At 40.9% G+C, this 25,745-nt stretch overlaps 1 protein-coding gene across 3 annotated transcripts in view; it reads right to left on the reverse strand.

Moving 5' to 3' along the window:
- Nucleotides 1–11,158: 11,158 nt before the first annotated feature.
- Nucleotides 11,159–25,745, reverse strand: part of LOC132830470 (inactive tyrosine-protein kinase 7-like) — a 261,952-nt gene continuing 247,365 nt past the window's right edge. For 2 of the 3 annotated variants that reach the window (XM_060848226.1, XM_060848235.1), the window contains exon 19: nt 11,160–12,594. In XM_060848226.1, coding sequence (XP_060704209.1) covers nt 12,434–12,594 — 161 coding nt within the window. In that variant the 3' untranslated portion in view covers nt 11,160–12,433. Of the gene's footprint in view, nt 12,595–25,745 lie in introns of all 3 variants that reach the window. The other variant, XM_060848217.1, reaches the window with a different exon arrangement.

The following is a 25,745-nucleotide window of genomic DNA, read 5'->3' on the forward strand; positions in this document are numbered from 1 at the left end:
GGGGGTGGGGATGAAGGTGATAGGTAAGGGAGGAGGGTGGGGGAAGGAAGCAAAGAGTACAATGAGTGCATGGGGGTGGGATGAATGTGATAGGTCAGGGAGGAGGGTGGAGTGGATAGGTGGAAAAGAAGATAGGCAGGTAGGACAAGTCATGGGGACAGTGCTGAGCTGGAAGGTTAGAACTGGGGTCAGGTGGCGGAAGGGGAAATGAGGAAACTGTTGAAGTCCACATTGTTGTCCTGATGAAGGGCTTTTGCTCGAAATGTCGATTTTACTGCTCTTCGGATGCTGCCTAAACTGCTGTGCTTTTCCAGCACCACTAATCCAGAATCTGGTTTCCAACATCTGCAGTCATTGTTTTTACCATTTGGAATGCTGTCAGTGTCTTCCACGGTGAAAAAAGACTAGGGATGCAAAGTATTTAGTCCTTTTCCCAGCCATTTTCCAGTCCCATTTACTAAGGGATCTCCATTCACTTTGGCCTCTCTTTTCCTTTTTATACATTTACAAAGAAGCCCTTGATATTATTTGCAAGTTTATTTTTTCCCCTACTTTTTTGATCAACTGTTACTCACACTACTTCTTCCTCAAAATCAATACAGATAATAAATAAATGAGGCCAGAGGACAAATTTGTGCAACACTCCAACAGTGTTGAAAAAGATCATTAATCCTGTTCTTTGTCTTCTGTGTTGACTAATGCTCAATCCATGCTACTACCCCCAATGCCACAACTCCCATCTTATGAACTAACCTTTAATGCTGCCTCCTTCTGAAAATCCAAATTGACTGCTACCAGCCTCCCTTTATTAACTCTGTTTGTAATCACCTCAAAGATCTCAAGCAACTTTGTCAATCACGAATTTCCCTTCATAAAACTATATTGACTGATTACATTAAGCTTTCCTACTATTTATTCCTTAATAACGAACACTAGCATTTTCGGCAACGAGAGACACTAGGCTAACTGGCATATAGTTTCTTGCTTTCCCTCTTGAACAAAGTATCACATTAGTGAGTTTTCAACAACAGAAACCTCCTGGAACCGCGAGAGTTCTGAAATATTTTAACGAATGCCTCCACTATCTCTGCATCTAAAACCTTTCGATGTAAGTCCACAGGCCCTGGGGACTTGTCCATCTTCAATCCCATTAGTTTGTCAAATACTTTATCCCTAATGAAAGACCAATGCAAAACATTTCCTGTTAACCATTCCCCAGTTGCATCCTTCAATGGTCCCCCAAACATTTTAGTTACTCTCTTTTTAATAGATGCATTGAATCCATTGCTGTTTGTTTTTACTTTTTCAATTAATTTGCATAATCAATTTTTACTCTTTTAATTAGCTTTATAGACATCTGCTGCTGGCTCCTAAACAATTCTAAATCCTCTGGCTGACCATGAGCTTTTGCCACTTTGTATGCCTTAGCTTTTGATTAGACACTCTCCTTTACCAATTTTGTTATGCACATCCTTCTCATCGCTGAAAGTTGAGTTATCTGCTTAGATATCTGGCTTCTTTCACACACTGGCCTACCCCTTACTCAATTTTCCTGGCCCATTTTACACAACTTTCTTTATGACCTCTGTAATTGCCACTATTTAAGTTGAAGACAGTGATTTGACAGTGACAACACTGGAATTGTTGTCACTCAAGCTCAATTTGAAATTCTACTATGTTGTAATTGCTACCTCCTTGAGAATTCTTAACTCCATGATCGCTAATTAAATGTGATTATATCACAGATCTAAATCGCTTGCATCCGTATGGGTTGTGCAATGTACTGCTCTGACAAACAATCCCTAATGCTATATACAAGAACAACCTCGATTATCAAAGCAAAACAGACAGGGCGTATTTTGTTCAGATAATGGAGGGACAGGATGTACATGTATTTGGAAAGGCAAGGACTGATTAGGGATAGTCAACATGGTTTTGTGCGTGGGAAATCATGTCTCACAAACATGATTGAGTTTTTGAGGAAGTAACAAAGAGGATTGATGAGGGCAGAGCGGTAGACGTGATCTATATGGACTTCAGTAAGGCGTTCGACAAGGTTCCCCATGGGAGACTGATTAGCAAGGTTAGATCTCACGGAATACAGGGAGAACTAGCCATTTGGATACAGAACTGGTTCAAAGGTAGAAGAGAGAGGGTGGTGGTGGAGGGTTGTTTTTCAGACTGGAGGCCTGTGACCAGTGGAGTGCCATAAAGATCAGCGCTGGGTCCTCTACTTTTTGTCATTTACATAAATGATTTGGATGCGAGCATAAGAGGTACAGTTAGTAAGTTTGCAGATGACACCAAAATTGGAGGTGTAGTGGACAGAGAAGAGGGTTACCTCAGATTACAACAGGATCTTGACCAGATGGGCCAATGGGCTGAGAAGTGGCAGATGGATTTTAGTTCAGATGAATGCGAGGTGCTGCATTTTGGGAAAGCAAATCTTAGCAGGACTTATACACCGAATGGTAAGGTCCTAGGGGGTGTTGCTGAACAGAGTCCTTGGAGTGCAGGTACATAAGCTCCTTGAAAGTGGAGTCGCAGGTAGATAGGATAATGAAGATGATGTTTGGTATGCTTTCCTTTATTGGTCAGAGTATTGAGTACAGGAGTTGGGAGGTCATGTTGCGGCTGTGCAGGACATTGATTAGGCCACTGTTGGAATATTGCGTGCAATTCTGGTCTCCTTCCTATCGGAAAGATGTTGTGAAACTTGAAAGAATTCAGAAAAGATTTACAAGGATGTTGCCAGGGTTGGAGCATTTGAGCTATAGGGAGAGGCTGAACAGGCTGGGGCTGTTTACCCTGGAGCGTTGGAGGATGAGGGGTGATCTTATAGAGATTTACAAAATTGAGAGACATGGATAGGTTAAATAGGCAAAGTCTTTTCCCTGGGGTCGGGGAGTCCAGAACTAGAGGGCATAGGTTTAGGGTGAGAAGGGAAAGATATAAAAGAGACCTATGGGACAACACTTTCACACAGAGAGTGGTACGTGTATGGAATGAGCTGCCAGAGAAAGTGGTGGAGGCTGGTACAATTGCAACATTTAAAAGGCATTTGGATGGGAATATGAAGAGGAAGGGTTTGGAAGGATATGGGCCTGGTGCTGGCAGGTGGGACTAGATTGGGTTGGTATATCTGGTTGGCATGGAAGGGTTGGACCGAAGGGTCTGTTTCCATGCTGTACATCGCTATGACTCTATAACAGATAACGTTTTTAAGGGAACTTGAGATCTTGTTTGGATAATCCAAAATTCGGACAATTGATATTCAAATAATCGTCTGTACATGTTCAAATATATGTTCTGTATAAATTCATCTTGTGTTACTCTTGCTCATCTGGCTCGTCCAGTTAATATGCAGATTAAAATTACCCATGACAATTTTGGCACCCTCCTTACAAATCTCTATTACTTCTCGATTTATACGTTGTCCGATACTTAGATAACCTTTCAGGTGCAGATAGTCGACTCCCACAGAATTCTTTTCCTTGTTATTCCTTATTTCCACTCAAATTGATTCCAATGCACAAACAGAGGAACCTCGATTATCTGAAGTACCCAGGCAGGGAGTATTTCATTTGGTTAATCGAATGCCAGATAATAGAGTGCCAGATAACATAGTTAGCCGAGCATCGGTTTGGATAATGTTGTTAATAATCCAATTTTGTTCGGATAATCTGAAATTTGATATTCGAAGTGCCTCTGTGCATCACTGCTCACCATTATACCGATAAAGTCATTTTTCAACAATGTTACCTCACCTCCCCAGCGCTAATAAAGGGTCCTCAAAGTGTCAACTCTCCTACACTTCTGATGCTACTTGATCTGCTGTGATTTTTCCAGTGCCACTTTTATCGAGTCTGGCATTCCAGCATCTGCAGTCCTCACTTCTTTTATGCCTTTTGTCCCAAGTGTCAAGTGCCCTTGAATAGTGAGTTGCCACCGCGAGTCACACTACACCATATCTCTGTAAACAATTAACCAAGTAGCATCGCAATTTATTACAGCAGTAAGGGGAAATGACATCTTAGAGCTTCTCAAATAAATACCGAAATTCCATTTGCCTTCCTGACTAGGGTAGAACTTTAAAAAAATCAAAACAAAGCAATCACATTGTTGGGAATGTACAGCAGGCCACATAACAGTATTGGAAGAGCAGATACTCAGGCAAATTTCAGGGATGCATAAAAGTAATAGGGTAGTGACAGCAGGGAATTTAAACTTCCCCAACATTCTGCTGTAACAGTTGCATTCCTCTGCAACCCTGTGGTATAGAAAATCGCACTGTACAAGAACATTATAGAAAATTGCTATATCCATTCAGTAGAAAGCTTGTGTGATCCAAACAGTGTCCACAATTCATGAATCACTTTGTAGCCAATTCGTGTTAATGAAATGCATGTTATACCAGAATGATCTATAATGTGAAAGGCTTGGAGGGAGCAGAATTCTTAAGATGTATCCATGACAGTTTTTTAAGTCAGTACATAGGAGGCCCAAGAGAGGTGGCGGTCCTTGGACTTTATTTTAGGTAATGAAGCTGGGCAAGTGGATGAATTATTAATGGGAGAGCATTTTGCAGACTTTGGCCACAACTGTAAAGATTCAAGATTGCTGTGAAAAAGGACTAATATGGGCATTAAATGAAAGTTCTAAACGGAGGGGGGGTGATTTTAATAAGGCCAGATATGATTTGCCAGTGGTCTGGAACAGATACTTTCACATAAATCTGTCTCAGAGAAATGGGATGCATTCAAGAAGGTAACAGGAAGAGTACAGGGCCAACATGTTTCAATAAAGAAAAAGAATAGCATCAAATCCTGTGAACCCTAAATATCAAGGGATATACAGCATTGGATTAAAAGAAAAAGGGGGTGGTTTATGGAAGATACTGAGGGCTCAAAAGCAGCAAAAGCCCTAACGGAGCTAGAACATGCAAAAGAGAAATTACAAAGGAGATAATGAGATAAAAAGGGATATATAAAGGATACTGGAAGATAAACTAAAGGAAAATACTGAGTTTTTTTATATGTACATTTAGGGTAAAAGGATAACAAGGGAAAGAGTAGGGCCCATTAAGGACCACTGTCTTAATTTCTTTGCAGAGCCAGAAGGAACATAGAAAATAGGTGCAGGGGTAGGCCATTTAGCCCTTTGAGCCTGCATCACCATTCAATATGATCATGGCAGATCATGCAATATCAGTAGCTGTAAAAGCTCAGCTGATCCAGCAACACCTATGACGATAAATCAGAGTTAATGCTTCAGGTCCGGTGACCCTTCCTCAGAGCTGATTGACCCTTACTCAAAACTATCAGTTCGGAGGAAGGGTCACCTGACCCAAAACATTAACTCTGATTTCTCTTCCCAGATACTGTCAGACCTGCTGAGCTTTTCCAGCAACTTCAGTTTTTGTTTATGATTTACAGTTCCTGCTGTTCTTTTGGGTTTTATGCAATCTCAGTACCTTATGCCCACCTTCTCTCAATATCCCTTAATCCCTTTAGCTGTAAGGACCATGCCCAGTTCTCTCTTGACTATATCTAATGAACTGGCCCCAACAGCTTCCTGTGGGAGAGAATTCCACAGATTCACAACTCAGTGAAGAAATTCTTCTTCATCTCAGTCCTGAATGGTTGACCCCTTATTCCTAGACTATGATCCCTAACTCTGGACTTTCCTAAAATTGGGAACTTTCTTCCCACATCTAGCCTGTCCAGTCCCATCAGGATTTTGTGTTTCTGTGAGATTCCCCCCTCATTCTTTCTAAATTCCAGCAAATACAAGCCCAGTCGATCTAGTCTTGCTTCGTATGTCAGTCCTGCCATCCAGAATCAGTCCAGTGAACCATTGCTAGTCTTTTTCAATAACAAAAAGTCCTTTCTCACACTAGGAGACCAAAACTGCACACAATACTCAAAGCGCTATATAACTGCAATAAGGCATCCTTAATCTGATACTCAAGTCCTCTCACTATGAAGGCCAGCATACCGTTAGCCTTCCTCACTGCCTGCTGCAGCTGCATGACAACCTTCAGCAACTGTTCCACTGTAACATCCAGGTCCTGTTGCACTACCACCTACCAGATAATAATCTGCTTTCCTGTTTTTGCGACCAAAGTGGACAACCTCACATATATCCACATTATATTGCATTTGCTAAGTATTTGCCAACTCAGCCAGCTTGTCCAAGTCATCCTACTCACAGCAAACACTGCCACCCAGCTTAGTGGACACAGGTAGGATTCTAAATGTATACTTTAGGTCAGTGTTCTCTAGTGAGAGAGACAATATGGGGATAGAAATCAGGTAGAAAGTCGGTGATATGATTTAAAAAGTTAGCAATAGACAGAGGGGTTCTGACTCATCTAGTAAAGGGCAGATTAAAAGTATGTCAGGTTGTTCAGTGAGGCAAAGAAGGAAATAGTACAGATGCTTACAAAAATTTTCAATTCCTCCCTGGCCACAGGAGAAGGTGCCAGAGGACTGGCAGATGGCCATTGTCATAACATACTCATGGAAGTAGCAAGGAAACTATAGAGCAGTCAGTCTAACCTTGATGGTGGGGAAATTATTGGAAGCAATTTTGAGCCACAGACTTCAACTGCATTTGGAGACACTGGGAATTAATTGAGAACAGGCAGCATGGTTTTATTAAGGGGAGGTCATGTCTGACCAAGTTGATCGAATTTTTGAAACAGCTGACCAGGTGTGTAGTTGAGGGCAACATTTTTGAGGATGTCAACTTCAACAATGCTTTTGACAAGGTCCCGCATGGAAGACTTACATCAAATATAAGAACCCATGGGGTTCAAAGAAATTTGGCAAATCTGGATCCACAATTGCCTGAATGGCAGGAAGGAGAGTGTGATGGTTAATAGTTTTTTCTCCAACTGGAATTCTGTGTTCAATAGTGTTCCATAGGAGTTAGTGTTGCAGCCCTTGATGTTTGTGGTATATATAAATGATTTATACTTGAATGTCAGAGGGTTGATCAGTAAGTTTGCGAATGATACAAAATTTGGCAGAGTGGTAAATAACGATAAGGATAGCCTGCCTACAAGAGGACAAAGATGGGTTGGTCAGATGGGCTGAACAATGGCAAATAAAATCCAATCCAGATAAATATGAGGTGATGCACTTGGGTAGGACAAACAAGGCAACACATGATGAATGTTAGGACTTTGGGAAGTACTGATGATCAGAGGGACCTTGGTGTGCATACACACCGGCCTCTTAAGGTATCAGAACACGTAGATCAAAGTGGTTAAGGCTGTTATTAGACAAGGCACAGAGTTCATCAGCAGAGAGGTTATGCTGGAACGGTATAAAATGTTGGTTACAGCCAGGGTGCAGTTCTAGGAGTCACATTATAGGAAGAATGTGATAGTACTGCAGAGGGTACAGAGATGTACAAGAATGTTTCATGGGCTGGAGAGTTTCAATTATGAAGAGGAGACTGGACAGACTGGGGTTGTTCTCTTTAGAGCAGAGGAGATTGAGGCAGAACATGATTGAGGTGAATAAAATTGTGAGGGGCACAGATAGGGTAGACTGAAAGAGACCTTTCCTCTGGATGAAGGGTTCAGTGACTAGTGGGCACTGCTAAAAAGGTAAGGGGGAAAAAGTTTAAAGATGTGAAGGAAATCTTTTTCACCCATAGGGTAAAATTCACTGCTTGTAAGAGTGGTAGAAGTAGAAACTCTCATAACATTTTAATAGCATGTTGATGTGTGCTTACCAAGGCATGCAAGACAATGGTTCAAAGGGTCTTTTTTCTGTGCTGCAGATCTCAGAGACTCATTTATTTTTATTTGTGACAACTCATCTATCTCATTAAAATTTTAAAAATTAAGCTTTAAAGTTTTATCATTACTACTGATTCTGTTCTAATTTCTCCTGCACTCTTCTGCTTATGTTTTCTGACCCTTCCTGCCACTTTGATAGCTGTTCACCTCTTCACTACTTTGCAACTCTACTCTTGTTTATTTTTAAAGTTTTTAAATTTCTTTCAAATTGAACCTTTGCCCCACACTAACTAATGTAGAGCCCTGTTTATAACACTAATTATAAGACTCACCAGGGCATTTGTCTCAGTATTGGTCAAATTTCAAATCAAGCTTGTCCCAATGGAACAGCTCTCAATTTCTGCAGAGCTGGTGCCAGTACCCACTGAATCAGAACCACTTCTCCCACATCAATCTTTCAGCCACATATTTACTTCTCTAATACTTATCCCCTTCTCTTAAAGCTTATGTCAGTGTTCACTGAGGAGAGGAACATGATGAATGTAAAAATTAGAGATAGAAGTTTGATTCGTCTGGATCATATTGACATAAGTAGGGAAGATGTGTTGGGTAGGCTAGAAATTATTAAAGTGGACAAATCTCCAAGACCGGATGGGATCTATCCCAGGATGCTGAGGGAGGCAAGAGAGGAAATAGCTGGGGCCCTGACAAACATCTTTGTGACATCCTTAAATACAGGTGAAGTGTCAGAGGATTGGAGGGTTGCTCTTGTTGTCCCCTGTACAAGAAGGATAGAAGACATATTCCGGGTAACTATAGACCAGTGAGCCTGATGTCAGTGGTGGGAAAGTTGCTGGAGATGGTACTGAGGGATAGGATCTATTTATATTTAGAAAAGAACGGGCTTATCAGTGATAGGCAACATGGTTTCATGCGGGAAGGGCTGTTGATGTCATATACGTGGACTTTAGTAAGGTGTTTGATAAGATTCCCTATGGTAGACTAATGGAGAAAGTGAAGTCACATGGTGTGCAGTGTGTTCTAGCTAGGTGGATAAAGAACTGGTTGAGCAATAGGAGACGGAGTAGTAGTTGAAGGGAATTCTCGAAATGGAGAAGGGTGACCAATGGTGTTCCACAGGGGTCAGTGTTGGGACCACTGTTGTTTGTAATATACATAGATGATCTAGAAGAGGACACTGTTGGTATGATCAGCAAGGTTGCAGATGACAAGAAGATTGGTGGAGTAGCAGAATGCATAACGGACTGTCAGAGAATACAGGAGGATATAGATAGACTGGAGAGTTGGGCGGAAAAGTGGCAATGGTTTTCAATCCAGAAAAATGTGAGGTGATGCATTTAGGCAAGACTAATTCTACAGCGAATTATACAATGAACGGAAGAGCCTTGGGAAAAGTTGATGGGCAGAGAGATCTGGGAGTGTAGGTCCATTGTATCCTGAAGGTTGCTGCACAGGTGGATAGAGTGGTCAAGAAGGCATATAGTATGCTTGCCTTCATTTGACGTGGTGTTGAGTAGAAGAGCTGGCAAATCATGTCAACATTGTACAAGACATTGGTTTGGCCGCATTTAGAATACATTGTACAGTTCTGGTCGCTACATTACCAAAAGAATGTGGACGCTTAGGAGAGGGTGCAGAGAAGATTTACGAAGATGTTGCCTGGTATGGAAGGTGCTAGCTATGAAGAAAGGTTGAGTAGGTTAGGTTTATTTTAGAAAAAAAGGAGATTGAGGGGGGACCTGATTGAAGTTTACAAAACTATGAAGGGTATAGATAGGGTAGATCGAGACAAGCTTTTTTCCCCAGTGTGAAGGATTCCATAACGAGAGGTCACGCTTTCAAGAGGAGAGGTGGAAAATTGAAGGGGGATGCATGCGTTAAATACTTCACAGAGAGGGTGGTGGGCATTTGGAATGCGTTGCCAGTAAATGTGGTAGAGGCAGGCACAGTAGATTCATATAAGATGCTTCTGGACAAATGCATGAGTAGGTGGGGAGCAGAGGGATACAGATGCTTAGGAATTGACTGAACAGGATTGGCTCAGGCTTGGAGGGCTGAAGGGCCTGTTCCTGGGTTGTAAATTTTCTTTGTTCTTTACCCCACACCAATTTCTACTTGCCTCGGGGAGTAATCCTGAGATTATAATTGGTGTAATTTTCCGTTTTAATTCAGGCACTTTATTCCTCAGCAAAATCTTATTCCTTATATCATTGGTACCTAATTGGACCATGACTGTTGGATCCTTCCTCTTTCACTCCAGCCCAGAAGAAAGGTCCTAAATCTAGGCACAAAAACAGGAATTGCTGGAAAAGCTCAGAAGGTCTGGTAGCATCAGTGTAAAGAAATCAGAGTTGAAGTTTCAAGTCTGGTGACCCTTTCTTCGAACTCCCTCAGAAGTTGATAACTTCTCTGAACAGGTTGATTAGAAAAATAGGTTATTTTTTAAAAATCTACTAGCACACCCATACACGACCGCTGCATCACATCACCTGCTTAGTCATCTCTATTCAATTTAATTAAATTGGATGTTAGGTACTTGAAAAGCGAGTTTTCTAACAATACACTTCAGCTCTAATAATGTCACCTGATTTAAATGACTTGGCTAATCAAAACAGGCAGGAAATAAATACTCACCAATAACCAACCTGTTTTCCTGTGGTATCTTTGGCACAGAGAGGTAGATAGAGGTTGACTGGACTATCTTCTACAAGCTTATATCTCTTACTGCTGCTCTTCTCATGCAGGTTCACACTCCCAGTTTGTTTGACAGTCATACTGATTTGCTGCACATTCCTCCCAATCTCTAAAGGAACTGTTTAACTGTCACAGGTGCTGCCTTTGGGCTGAGAAATTAAGCTGAGGCTCCATTTGCCCATTAGAATGATGCTGAAGACAATTTGGCATTTTGTTGAAGAGGAGAAGCTAGTGTCCTGGCTAATATTTATAAAATCAACACTATCGGTATAAGTGTCAAGTGATTCTCATTGGTGTGTGATGGGGGAAATTGGCAGCCATGTTTCTTCCAGTGACTACACTTCAAAAGTACATCTGTAAAGCACTTTGTGACAATCTGTTGTTGGTAAAGACACAATACTTTCCCCCTTATTTCTTCCTTTTGGACAGGACCATCTTCTCTGTGACATACGGATATGCCTAGTGATTGATCTCACTAGGCTATATTCAACCTCTCTCCTGTGATGTAATTGACTAACATCTCTATATCAGGTTATCACATTGCAACTTGTGAAAGCTTGCTGTGCTCAAATTGGCTGCTCACATTTTATTACAATAATGACTCAATGTACTGCCAGGTACTTTGGGGTATACTGTAATCATGAAAGATATTATGTAAATAAAAGCTTTTTTTGTTACAAATATCGCAATATGGTGTCCAGTTTTTCCTCTGACCCATACTGCACGTAGCCATGACAAGCACTTATCCAGAGACATACTGATATCACACAGGGTTATACCTAGTCTCCCCTTATTGTGACTTAAGCAAGAATTAAACGATAGACAGCTATTGATACAGATTAAAATTAAATACCTAAAAAAGTGAGAATTTTATTGACAGCAGCATGTAAAAATTACTGATATAAAACCAACCATACAAGTCAAATATGAACTAAATGTCTAACTTTTACGCAAATTAAAAAAACTAACATATCAGCCAAGGTTTTTTTTCCCACACTTAAAAAATTGAAAAGCTTGATATAAAAAAAGTTTCTTAAAAGAATTATAAAAACAGAATTTTGCATTTCATTACAATATTGAAAACTGATAACAATTCCTTCATACACCAGGCACTTGGTTCAATACAGACTTGTCTATATGCAACACAAGTTTAACCAATGGCTTTAGATATAGAGTTTTTGCTTGTAAAGATATGTTTAAAGGTTAACATACTTAACATAAACATTTCTTTTAAGGAGGCAAATAAACAGTACCATTTGGAAAGACAAGTCATTGAGAAACTCTTGAATAAATAGACAAGTTTCTTCAGCTTCTTCTATATTAAGTATTGTTGTTAATGTTAAAGTTGTGATTTTCTACAGTATGTACAAGCTCCAGGCATGGAGACATCCTGAGATCATGTACCATCCAGCAACAGGCTCTGGTCCTTTCAAAAAGCCTGCAGCTTCTCTGTACATATTATTCTCTTTGAACATTATTATATTGCAAAGATCTATTGTGCTTGATCTTTTACATTTTGAAATGAATAGTTCGATGAAGCAAATTCCTTCTGTGCGGCAATGTGCTTCACAGTGGTGCACGAGATGAGCAGCTGGGGGTTGAGAAGGGTGGGACGGTGAAGTGATCATCATTTATTGCTCTTCGTTAACATACTTGTCAATCTGTATTGTCACTAGCCACCTAACAAAGCCTTTCTGGTTGGTTGGAGGCAATTATCTCAACTTCCAGGCATTAAAAACGTGCATGATAACAGTAATGGATGAAAGGCCTTGAGAACTGCACTCTGTAGAGATTAATCAAAAGATCACTAGAATTGGAAATGCTTGATTTCTTGGATGAAATAATAAAAACAAAAAAATAACAACAAAAATTAGGAGACATAGCCAGCAGACAAGCCCTTAATGTGATATTGATATCTTCTTGTTGAATACAGTGCATGATTTTGGTAACAGTCATTAATCACCATCAGACTTTGCTGTCAGCAGGAATTTCACCCAATGTGTTAGCAATCTCACTGAAAGATGGGCGGTCCTTGGGGCTTGCTGCCCAGCAATGCTGCATCAGTTTGTAGAGTTTAGATGGACAGCCCTCAGGTGCAGGAAGTTTGATTTGATTGTTTTGTATGCCTGCAAAATAAAAACTGGTTAATCTTTAAGTTTATCCTCATTTCTTCCCCTACCTTACCACATATTGAAGATGTGAGAGGTAGAACAAACTTGCATCAATCGGAGATCTGTCATCTGCAGCTTAGAGGAAGGGAATATATCTTGAAAAATTTGTGCCTTTAAGTTTAAAAACTAATTTGTTGATTAGTTGGTGAGGTGAGAAGAGAAAGAGAAAGGCCTTCTGGCTACTGAGAAGGGTAACAATCCTTCCCTTATTTATCTGTGTTCACATTCACACCACTGGACAGTGATCTGGAGTGGCAACTGTTAGAAAATCTTTGTACTCCACAACCTAAAGAGTATAACTGTAGCACTTCCACTTAGGTCTTTGTTTATAGTATGGTTCAGTACCAATTCCAGAGAGGAGCAGAATTAGGTCATTTGGCACATTGAGTCTTCTCACCACTCGATCAAGTTACTCCACCCCATACTTTTGTCTTTTCTGTGTAAATTAGATCCCCTTACTAATTAAAGAACATATTTATCTCAGTCTTAAATACATTTAGTACCTTGGCTTCCATAGCTTTTTGCAGCAATGAGTTCCACAGATTCAAACACTTTGGCTGAAGAAATTCCATCTCATTTCAATTCTAAAGGATTGTGCCTTCATTCTAATGCTGTGCCCATAGGTCACAGTCTCTCTTAATAGTGGAAACATCTTCTTCATGTCCATTCGATCCAGGCTTTGAGTCCAGACCCAGATTCAACCGCTTGTGTGGCAAGCCCCACATCCCTGGAATCTTTCTTGTAAACCTCCTTTTGATGCTCTCCAAGGCTAGCATATCCTTATCGGGCTCAAAATTGCTCAATATTCCAAATGCGGTCTGACTATAGCTTTGTAGAGCCTTATATCTCTGCTCTTATTATAGCAGTATATCTTTGCTCTTATTTTCTAGTCCTCTTGAAATGAATGCTAACATTACAGTTGCCTTCCTAACTGCCAACTGAACCTGCATGTTAACCTTAAGAGTATTCTGGACTAGAACTCCCAAGTTCTTTAATATTTCAGAATTCCAAAGCCTTTCCCAATTTAAAAAATGGTCTATGCCTCTATTTTTCTTAGCACAGTGCAGAACCTCACACTTTTCCAATGTATTCCATCTGCCACTTCTTTGACCACAGTAATTTTATTGCAGCCACCCTACCTTGGCATTACCTTTCCTCTACCTTTGTGTTATGTACATTTGTTTTGATGATACATTTGTCCTGAGCCAAAGGGAATCCCAATGCTAATATATTGTTGTTCTTTCCAGTACGTGTTTTACATCAGCAACAGTACTTCAAATACACTCTTCAATATATTTTATTATGCAATATCTTCAATGCACAAATATAGGGGAAAATATTGAAAAGACCACTTTTTCAGTTTTCTTTGATTGTGGGAAGAAGGGAAAAGAATTGTAAAAAGACTGCTGAAGGCTTGCTGCACTTTTAAAAGCAAGTAACTTGACCTTCACTGTTAGTAATGCTTACACTGCTGCTGTTTTAAAGCAGTAGGTTTGCAGACTGAAGCCAAAAGTGATGTACAAATGGAGTTTCAACTGGCAGCAAGTGGTTAAAGTGGACTAGCAACTAGTTATCAGGCCTTCTACCTGTCAACAACTGTGATTGGTTCTCAGCTGAACAGCTTTAGCAAATAAACAAGATAGCGAGAAGCCATCAGATCTCCTCAGGGTCAGAAGGTCTGTTCTTGGCAGTTTAAAAAAAACACTGAGCCTGAACAAAACCAATTTAATTTTCCTTCAGTAGTTGTTGTAAGTTGTAACTTTTGATTAATAGCTCAAAGACCTCTTACAATGTAAACCAGCCAATGCCTCCTGCAAATAAGTGAAAGCATCCAGAAACAATGATCAGGAAGCTGTGTTCTTCTCAGCACAAGGATCATCTCAGCAATTCTATGAACAAGGATCACTGAACTACTTTTCTAGTATTTCCCCCATCACCCACAACACCCATTTTTTTCTGTATACACTTGCTGGGGGGGGGGGGGGGGCATTTATAAGAGGGTTTGAGTTTTAATTAGTTATGTGTCAATGGTTCACAATTGTTTATCTGTAACTAGCGTCTATCAGTCTGTTATAAATAGTAACAGAACAATTACAGGTTGTTCTGCTATGACACGACACTTGTGTTCTTCTGCAACGTTGTGCAAGAGAAAATCATGTTATGGAAAACTGCTTTAGAAAATTGCACTATAGAAGACTGCTAACAGAAAATCGGTATACCCATTTAGGAGAAAGTTTGTATTATCCACACAATGTCCACAATTCATCAATCGCGTTATAGCCAATTCGCATTATAGCAGAACAACCTGTACAGAAATCTTGTCTGTGCTTTCCATTAACCTGGATCTGAAAGTCAGGTAAACTCTCTGCATACTTTTTAAAATATTTAAAGTTTTGCAATGACTTTAGGAACAGAAGGCCATGGTTTCCTACACACTACCTCAGTGATGGGTGACAATATCAGAGGCAAATAAGCAAGCTCTCATGAGCATCAACAATATCACCTATACTAAACGGAAAACTACAAGGATAAGTGGGATCACAGATTTGTTATGATGCAGAAGGCGGCCATTCAGCGCCATTGTGTCCATAATGGCTACTCAAATGATCATCCTTACCTAGTAAGGATCTCCTGCTTTCTCCCCCTCTCACTCTTACACATTTCTATCCAAATAATCATTGTATGCCCTTTTGAACGTCTCACTTGAACCTGCCTTCATCACATTTCCAGGCAGTACATTCCATGCCAAACCACTTGCTGAGCAAAGAAATTTGTTTGTCACATCACCCTTTCTTCTTTTAAGGATCTGAAACCTGAATGCAGGCTGAGGGAACTATATGTTGTCAGGAACAACCACTTAATACTCTTATTGACTTAGGTGGCAATAAAATGGCTTCTTAATGCAAATAAGATGACAAAATGGCTTTGAGATTGCAAACTGACAATTCTGCTTAAAGCTGCATAAACTGGCTTTTAACCCTGCTAAAGCTGTATAATTGACTTGACCACAGTTTGTCTCAACAAAGATTAGTAGACAATGCTTCCTTTACAGGATAGAAATAACTGGACTAGATAAGACACTACTGGCAATCCTAACTGATCTTCAAGTGCAGGTGTAAAAACTCGGTTCATGAGATAAGAATGGCTTAAGTTTTGGAAAACAAGGTTGGTTCCCAGGAAATATCATTGGGTTAAGTTGCTGTCAATAAAACCATTTCGTTAAATGAATTGGTAATTGTTTGAATGAACTGTACAATTGCGGCCTATATCTCTCTTTAAGAAAAGTATAAAAATATCTTTGTTTTAAGCCATGTGCACAGTTCCTCTGAGGAACACAAAAGCGTTTAACCTCTGTGCTTCTGGATGATCTGCGCCCAGCCGTGAGTAATAAAGTGTGAAGTCATAAAGAACCAGATTGATTGCTAGTGTTTATTGACCAATAACAGAACAGGGACACCCACCCAACCCCCCACCTCGTTTCCTTGCTGACCTGTCTATAGCCTGATAGCATCTTCCAGTGAAGCTCAAAGCAAGCTCAAGAAATAATGCCCTCCCTTTATTGATTCAGTACTCTCCAGCATCCAGACTCCACGTGTTTTTCTCTTCTTCTGTTCTTTTTCTGGGTTGGCTGTGTTATGTTTCTTTATAGAGTCGTACAGATGTACAGCATGGAAACAAACCCTACACGCCAACCTGTCCACGCTGACCAGATATCCCAATCCAATCTAGTCCCACCTGCCAGCACCAGACCCACATCACTCCAAACCCTTCCGATTCATATAGCCATCCAAATGCCTCTTAAATGTTGCAATTGTACCAGCCGCCACCACATCCTCTGGCAACTCATTCCATACACATACCACTCTTTGTGTGAAAATGTTGCCCCTTAGTTCTCGTTTATATCTTTCCGCTCTCACCCTAAACCTATGCCCTCTAGTTCTAGACTCCCCAATCCCAGGGAAAAGACTTTGTCTATTTATCCTACCCATGCCCCTCATAATTTTGTAAACCCTTATAAGGTCAACCCTCAGCCTCCGACGCTCCAGGGAAAACAGCCCCAGCCTGTTCAGCCTCTCCTATAGCTCAAATCCTCTAACCCTGGTAACATCCTTGTAAGTCTTTTCTGAACTCTTTCAAATTTCATAACATCTTTCCGATAGGAAGATGACCAGATTGCACGCAATATTCCAACAGTGGCTGAACCAATGTCGCGTACAGCCGCAACATGACCCCCCAATTCCTGTACTCAATACTCTGAGCAATAAAGGAAAGCATACCAAAAGCATATCTATCTACCTGCGACTCCACTTTCAAGGAGCTATGAACCTGCACTCCAAGGTCTCTTTGTTCAGCAACACTCCCGAGGACCTGACCTTAAGTGCATAAGTCCTGCTAAGATTTGCTTTCCCAAAATGCAACACATCACATTTATCTGAATTAAACTCCATCTGCCACTTCTTAGCCCACTGGCCCATCTGGTCAAGATCCTGTTGTAATCTGAGGTAATCCTCTACGCTGTCCACTACACCTCAAATATAGGTGTCATCTGCAAACTTATCTCCTATGCTCACATCCAAATCATTTATGTAAATGACAAAAAGTAGAGGACCCAGCACCCATCCTTGTGGCACTCCACTGGTCACAGTCCTACAGTCTGAAAAACAACCCTCCATCACCACCCTCTGTATTTTACCTTTGAACCAGCTCTGTATCCAAATGGCTAGTTCTCCCTTTATTCCATGAGATCTAACCTTGCTAACCAGTCTCCCATGGCGAACCTTGTTGAACGCCTTACTGAAGTCCATTTAGATCACATCTACTGCTCTGCCCTCATCAATCTTCTTTGTTACTTCTTCAAAAAACTCAATCAAGTTTGTGAGACATGATTTCCCACCCATAAAGCCATGTTGACTATCCCTAATCAGTTCTTGCCTTTCCAAATACATGTACATCCTGTCCCTCAGGATTCCCTCCAACAACTTGCTCACCACCAAGGTCCAGCTCACTAGTCTATAGTTCCCTGGGTTGTCTTTACTGCCGTTATTAAACAGTAGCACCACGTTTGCCAATCTCCAGTCTTCGGTCACCTCACCTGACTGTTGATGATATAAATGTCTCAGCAAAAGGCCAGCAATCACTTCTCTAGTTTCCCACAGAGTTCTCGGGTACACCTGATCAGGTCTTGGGGATTTATCCACCTTTAACTGTTTCAAGACATCCAGCACTTCTTCCTCTGTAATCTGGACATTTTGCAAGATGTCACCATCTATTTCCCTACAGTCTATATCTTCCATATCCTTTTCCACAGTAAATACTGACGCAAAATACTCATTTAGTATCTCCCCCATTTTCTGTAGCTCCACACAAAGGCCACCTAGCTGATCTTTGAGGGGCCCTATTCTCTTCCTAGTTACCCTTTTGTCCTTAATATATTTGTAAAAAATGTTTGGATTCTCCTTAATTCTAATGCCAATGCAATCTCATGTCCCTTTTTGGTCCTTCTGATTTCCCTCGTTGGTATACTCCTACTTCCTTTGTCCTCTTCCAAGTATTCACTCGATCTATCCTGTCTCTATCTGACATATGCTTCCTTCTTTTTCTTAACCAAACCCTCAATTTCTTTAGTTATCCAGCATTCCCTATACCTACCAGCCTTTCCTTTTATCCTGACAGGAATATACTTTCTCTAGATTTTTTTATCTCATTTCTGAAGGCCTCCCATTTTCTAGCCGTCCCTGTTGCCTGTGAACATCTGCCTCCAATCAGCTTTCTTGCCTAATACCGTCAAAATTGGCCTTTCTCCAATTTAGAACTTCGACTTTTAGATCTCATCTATCCTTTTCCATCACGATTTTAAAACAAATAGAATCATGGTCGCTGGCCCCAAAGTGCTCCCCCACTGACACTTCAGTCACCTGCCCTGCCTTATTGCCCAAGAGTCAGTCAAGTTTTGCACCTTCTCTAGTAGGTCCATCCACATACTGAACCAGAAAATTGTCTTGTACGCACTTAAGAAATTCCTCTCCATCTAAACCTTTAACACTATGGCAGTCCCAGTCGATGTTTGGAAAGCTAAAATCTCCTACCATAACTACCCTATTATTCTTACAGACAGCTGAGATCTCCTTACAAGTTTGTTTATCAATTTCCCTTTGACTATTTGGAGGTCTATAATACAATCCCAATAAGGTGATCATCCCTTTCTTATTTCTCAGTTCCACCCAAATAACTTCCCTGAATGTATTTCCGGGAATATCCTCCCTCAGCACAGCTGTAATGTTATCCGTTATCAAAAATGCCACTCCCTCTCCTCTCTTGCCTCCCTTTCTATACTTCCTGTAGCATTTGTATCCTGAAACATTAAGCTGCCAGTCCTGCCCATCCCTGAGCCATGTTTCTGTAATTGCTATGATATCCCAGTCCCATGTTCCTAACCATGCCCTGAATTCACCTGCCTTCCCTGTTAGGCTCCTTGCATTAAAATAAATGCAGATTAATTTATTAGTCCTACCTTGTCCCTGCCTGCCCTGACTGTTTGATTCACTTCTGTTCTCAACAGATCTCTTTCCTCACTATTTCCCTGGGTCCCACCCACTCCACCTTACTAGTTTAAATCCTCCCAAGCAGTTTGAGGAAATTTCCCTGCCAGTATATTAGTCCCCTTCCAATTTAGGTGCAATCCGTCCTTCTTGTACAGGTCACTTCTATCCCAAAAGAGATTCCAATGATCCAAAAATGTGAATCCTTCTCCCATACACCAGCTCCTCAGCTATGCATTCATCTGCTCTATCCTCCTAATCCTGCCCTCACTAGCTCGTAGCACTGGGAGTAATCCAGATATTACTACCCTTGAGGACTTCCTTTTTAAATTTCTGCCTAACTCCCTGTAATTTCCCTTCAGAATCTCAACTTTTTCCTTTTCTAGATCGTTGGTTTCAATGTGGACAATGACCTCTTGCTGGCCCCTCTCTCCCGTGAGAACATTCTGCACCCTCTCTGAGGCATCCTTGATCCTGGCACCAGGGAAGTAACATACCATTCTGCTTTTTCGCTGCTGGCCACAAAAACGTCTGTCTGTACCTCGGACTACAGAATCCCCTGACAAAATTGATCTCTTGGAACCCGATGTACCCCTCGTTGCATTAGAGCCAGTCTCAATACCAGAAACTTGGCTGTTCGTGTTACCCCCTACATTTTCCAAAACAGCATACCTGTTTGAAATGGGTATATCCACAAAAGACTCCTGCCCTAGGTGCCGACCTCTCTTACCCTTCCTGGAGTTAACCCATCTATGTGACTGCATCTGAGACCACACCCGCACCCCCCCCTTCCTATAACTGCCATCCATCACATACTGTTGCTGTTGCAAATTCCTCATCGCTTCTATCCGTCTCGCCAACCAATCCACTCGATCTGATAAGATTCGTATCCAACAGCATTTATGGCAGATATAATCCACAGTAACCCTTTACTCTCCCACATCTGACAAGTACATATCACTGCAAAGGCCATTTTTGCTCCTTCACAATCTACAGACCCTTCTTTGTCCCTCGTGGAACTCTTTTTTTGTGTAGCAAGTCATGCCTTATTTGTACAGAATCTTTGTTTCTTTATGATATCGATGACCATTCTCTTTGTTGCATAATCAAATATTTTGATTTTTACTCTCTCCTGGCCTCGAAACTATTGTGGCCCCTTCTTTCTTCTTCTTGCCCACTGCCCATTTCTGCTGGTTTAAATACTGTGTGCCCCCAACAGTGGATAGGTTGGCAGTATTCAAAAATACCTGCTTTGATCAACTGCACAGTTGCACACAGAATTTTTAATACTTGGTGGAAGCCCATTAATTAGAAGGCATTTTGACACACACATTTTCTACATTGAGAGAAGTAGCTGAGAATGATAATCTGATAGGATTAAAACGGAAAAGGCACAAATTTGAAGAAGTAAACATAATGCAAAATGGTAGATGAATTGTTTGGGTCTCAAATGCATTGCTTCGAGGTGTGGTGGAGGCAGGTTCAATTGAGATATTCAAAATAATTCTCCAATTAAATTAAGAGATTAAATTCCCCAAGTTCACACTGCCTTCTCCCAAAGAGTAATCCACCCAGACCCATTCCCCTACATTTACCCCTGACTAATGTACCTTACACTATGGGCAATTTAGCATGGCCAAATCACCTGACATGCACATCTTTGGATTGTGGGAGGAAACCGGAGCACCTGGAGGAAACCCACACAGACACGGGAAGAATGTGCAAACTCCACATAAACACAGTCATCAGAGGCTAGAATCAAACCCAGCTCCCTAGCGCTATGAGGCAGCAGTGCTAACCACTGAGCCACCATGCGACTATTTACACAGAAACGATGCGTAAGGTTATGGCAAAAAGGCAAAGAATGGCATGATGCTCAAAGTGTTTTTAGTTTGTGGAACTTCCAATGCAGTCAAGCTTGTATTGAGGCTTTTATGTTGTCAGAAGTGAAAAAGTTTAGGCCAACAGAATTGTTGGAGGTTCATGCCTGTAGGCCAGAAAGGAATTATAAAACTGTCTCAACAGTCCAAAGAAAAGAAACAGGGGAAGAGTCAATTCTGTGAGAAATTAAGGAGTTGAGATAGGAGTAATATTTCTCTGGAGTTGAGTATTTGTAAATGATAGTTTTGGGAAATCAGTTGGAACTTTGTTTTGCTGCTTCTGTTGAGATGTTTCCAATTGTTCGACATATAGCTTCATTTTCTTTTGCTTTTGTATATTTCACTTATGGTGTTAACGAACATTAGCAGCCTCGTGTGAATATGTTTCACGCACTAGCCACCCTGGTAACCAACTGAAAAATTAAAGACGGGAGGTAGGTTTCATTTGGATCGGACTTATCTAGCATTTGCAACAGCTGATCATAACTGTAGCCATGGTGACTGATAAAACATAGAAAGCCACAGCACAGTAAGGGACGCATTAGTATTTGGATTTGCAAATATTAAGGGTATTCATTTCAGGTTATCGCACTGTTTGATGTTTCACAGCACTGTTACTTCATCTGTCAGACAGTATGATGCTGATTTGTTTGTTTACAGATCTTACCAGGAATTATTCATGTTGACTGGATTCCCTTATTGAAGTTATTTGTGCATCATATTTGGTAACAGGTGATTTGTTTGATAAATGGCACTTTGCCCTGAATGCATGTTAAAAGCACATTCCAAATTTATGCACGTGTACAGTGAGCCATCTAGTGGTTGCATTAGTCACAAATGCAACTGACCTAATAACTCCTACATATCTGTTTACCATCATTTCTGAAAGAGATTATCAACCTAAAAAGTTAACTGTTCCCTCCAAGTTAACTGATGCTACCTGACCTGATGAGTATTTCATGCTTTTGTTTTTGTTTTAATTTCAGGAATAGGTTGACTCCTGAAAGTTGACACTAAACATGTTCAAATAGTACAGATGACTAAATGTAATAAGGTACTTAATAACAGTGACTACAGGTTGGGGACTGAATAATTAAACAGCATGCTATTCCAGTCAGACTGCATGTTGGATACTGTGTCCAGTACTAGTCACCAAGAAATAACAGATATAAACAGAAGTGTAGAAAATTCTCAATCAAAACTTTACAGCACAAGAGGTCCATGCAAAACCACTGGGGAGAGGGTCTCAAATTCTACTGTGACTGTTGGTGAAATTTAAACTCAATTTATAAATTTGGATTAAAACAAAAAGTTGCTTGTTATAAAAAGATGTTATACAAACATCTGATTTACTTGTGGATTTTCAGGAAGCAAATTTGTCACCATTCTCATCACTATCATAACAGTGATAGGTGTGGATGAGGGGGCCCTATCATCCACAGAAATGGGTTGCGCTTCGGCAGGTCGGTGTGGACTTGTTGGGCCGAAGGGCCTGTTTCCACACTGTAAGTCTAATCTAAAAAAAATAGCTGTCATTCTGCCAATCCAGACACTACTTCTCTCCCCTCCTTTGTCAGCCTCCCAGAAGGAGCTTTCCCTCTGAGACTCCCCGGTCCACCCCTCCACTTCCAATACTCCTTCCCTTTCAATCACAGAAGGTTTAACACCTGCCTATTTGCTACCTCGCTCCTCACTATCCAAGGTCTCCAAACTTGTGACTCGAAACCCATAGTAATGTGATTGACTCTTAAAACTCTTAACTTGCCTTCTGGGAAGTTATGATGAGGAAGTGCCACTGCTGGACTGAGGTGGACTAAGTCAGAAGTCACAAAACACCAGATTATAGTCCAACAGGTTTATTTGGTGGAGGTGATGAAGTATCAGCGCTCCAAAACCTTGTGATTTCAAATAAACCTGTTGGACATTAACCTGATGTCGTGTGACTTTGACTTTGGGCAATTACGAATAGGCAATAGGCTGCCCTACCTGTGAATGAATTTTTTAAAAATTGGCTTGAGTACCTTTTTCTATTTCCTTACCCCAAAGCTACTCAGCAGGTCCTGCCATCACACGGGCTTCTACCACAAACAACCCATTATCAGCCATTAATGGTCCCAATTAGCAACTATTTGTTCTCCTGGGCTGACCGTTACTTTGTCTGCCCAACTGTTGTTCTGTCTCTCTGGGTTCCATTTCCACCTATCATTTACTCCTACCCCCTCCCCCGACCCAATCTTCAACATATATACCAACCTTTTCCGAGCTACGATCAGTTTTGAAGAAGAGTCACTGGATCCAAAACATTAACTCTGCTTTCTATCTACAGATGCTGCCAGACCTGCTGAGTTTCTGTTTTTATTTCTGTCCTCCTTATCTGGTATGGCCTAGAGTCATTCAAAAGTGGTTGACCTTAAACAACCCTGAAATAATCCAGCAAGCCATTCAGTTCAAAAACAATTACAGAAGTCTACATCCCAAGTTTACACATTGACCTGAAATATCAACTCTGCATCTCTTCCACGTATGTTGCTGGACATGTTAAATATTTCATTGTTATGTTTTATTGTATCCATCTTTTAGTATTCTTTCAGGGATGTGGGTATTACTGGCTGGGCTAGCATTCAATGCTCAACCCTAACTGGCCTTGTGAAAGTGGTGATGAGCTGCCTTGTGGAACTGCTACAGTTCCCATGGTGTAAGTACACTTTCAGTGCTGTTAGGAAGAGAGATCCAGAATTTTGACCCAGAGACAGTGAAGGAGCAATGATATACTTCCATGTCAGGATGGTATGTGCCTTGGAGGGAATTTGCAGGTGGTCACGTTCTGCTTTTGTCCTTCTAGGTGATAGATGCTGTCAAAAGGGCCTAAGTGAGTTGGTGCAATGTGCATTGTAGATTACAAACATTGCTACCACAGTATTAGTGGTGGTGGGAGTCGGTGCTTAAGATGGTGGATTAGATGCCAATCAAGTTAGTTGCTTTGCCCTGGATGGTGTCAAGCTTCTTCAGTAACTTTTGTGACTTCAGGATTTACGTAGTGGTCCAGTTAAGTTCTGGGTAATGGCATCTCTAGTATACTGATTTATTGGTATAATTTCAAGGTCTATAGTTAGATTCTCTAATTTTGGACAGTCTTTACATGTCACTATTAGGGTGTGACTATAATTTGCCACTTAATTAGACAAGGTCTGATTGTTGTCCAAGTCCTGCAGCACGTGGGCACAGATTGTTTCAATATCTGAATTGTTGTTAGTGGAACATTGTTCACTGATGATTGCACAGTCCCATTTCTGACCTCATGATGGAGAGAAGATGATTGATGAAGCAGCTGAAGACTTCTGGGCCTAGGACACTACCTGAGGTTCTCCAGCAGAAAAGTCCTAACACTAAATTAAATGAATGAGCTCCCACAACCAAATCATCTTAATTTATTGTAGGCATGACTCCAACCTGTGTAGAGCTTCCCCTTGAACTACCTTGAATTTTACAATGTCTCTGTTTTGCCACAATCAGTTAAATTCCATCTCAGTATAAAACATGAGCTTCCCTTTTTGCCTAACCTGCTCCACATGGTCCTTTCAATGGACTCCAGAGTTTCATCCTGATTCCTTGAGGGAGCATATTTGTTCTGAATCTTCATTTTTTTCTCCATTGTTCTGACTGATCTATTGTCAAATGGTTATTTCCAGTCCACTTTTGCCAAATCACAATTTGGCTTAAAGTTGTCATTAATCCAAATGAAAATGTTATCTCTTGGTCCATCTTTGTCCTTTTCATTAATAGTTCCACCAAATATAGGGGTTAGGCAAAGTAGGCTGAAGGTGAAAGTGAGGACTGCAGATGCTGAAGATCAGAGCTAAAAATGTGTTGCTGGAAAAGCACAGCAGGTCAGGCAGCATCCAAGGAGCAGGAGAGTCGACATTTCGGGCATGAACCCTTCTTCAGTAATGAGGAAAGTGTGTCCAGCAGGCTAAGATAAAAGGTAGGGAGGAGGGACTTGGGGGAGGGGCGTTGGAAATGCGGTAGGTGGGAGGAGGTGAAGGTGAGGGTGATAGGCCGGAGTGGGGGTGGGGGCGGAGAGGTCAGGAAGAAGATTGCAGGTTAGGAAGGCGGTGCTGAGTTCGAGGGATTTGACTAAGACAAGGTGGGGGGGAGGGGAAATGAGGAAACTGGAGAAATCTAAGTTCATCCCTTGTAGGCTTAAGCCAATCAGAACCACCATTCTATCTTATCACATGGGGATATACTGAGGGGCTCGAAGTTAGAAAAACGCCAGAGATGATGATTATAACTAGTGTCCCCAGGCTGAAACTGGCAAAGTTTTAAGACCGATATCAGGCGATTCTATAACATGCAAAAAGAATGAGATCTACATGTAGAATAAACAGCTGTATAATAAATGGGCACGAAAACTGCAATGATTTAAAATAACAAATCAGATGTTTAAACAGTGTTGCTATTAAGATATTTTTACATGAATACTCATGAAACTGAAAGGTTAGATTTTCTCAGATTTTATTAATCCACAGATTTCCAACCAAACACTCCTGGTCTGAAAGCAATTATATTTTCCTTCTGACCCCAGTTGGTTCTCCTCCAAAACTGCCCTAGAAGTTTTCAAATCTTCCAGTTTTCCCAAGTTAAAAATCAATCCTTCCCTATTGCAAACCAAAAGCAGAAACTTCAC

This window comes from Hemiscyllium ocellatum, chromosome 3 (assembly GCF_020745735.1).
Source record: "Hemiscyllium ocellatum isolate sHemOce1 chromosome 3, sHemOce1.pat.X.cur, whole genome shotgun sequence".
Taxonomy (NCBI): domain Eukaryota; kingdom Metazoa; phylum Chordata; class Chondrichthyes; order Orectolobiformes; family Hemiscylliidae; genus Hemiscyllium; species Hemiscyllium ocellatum.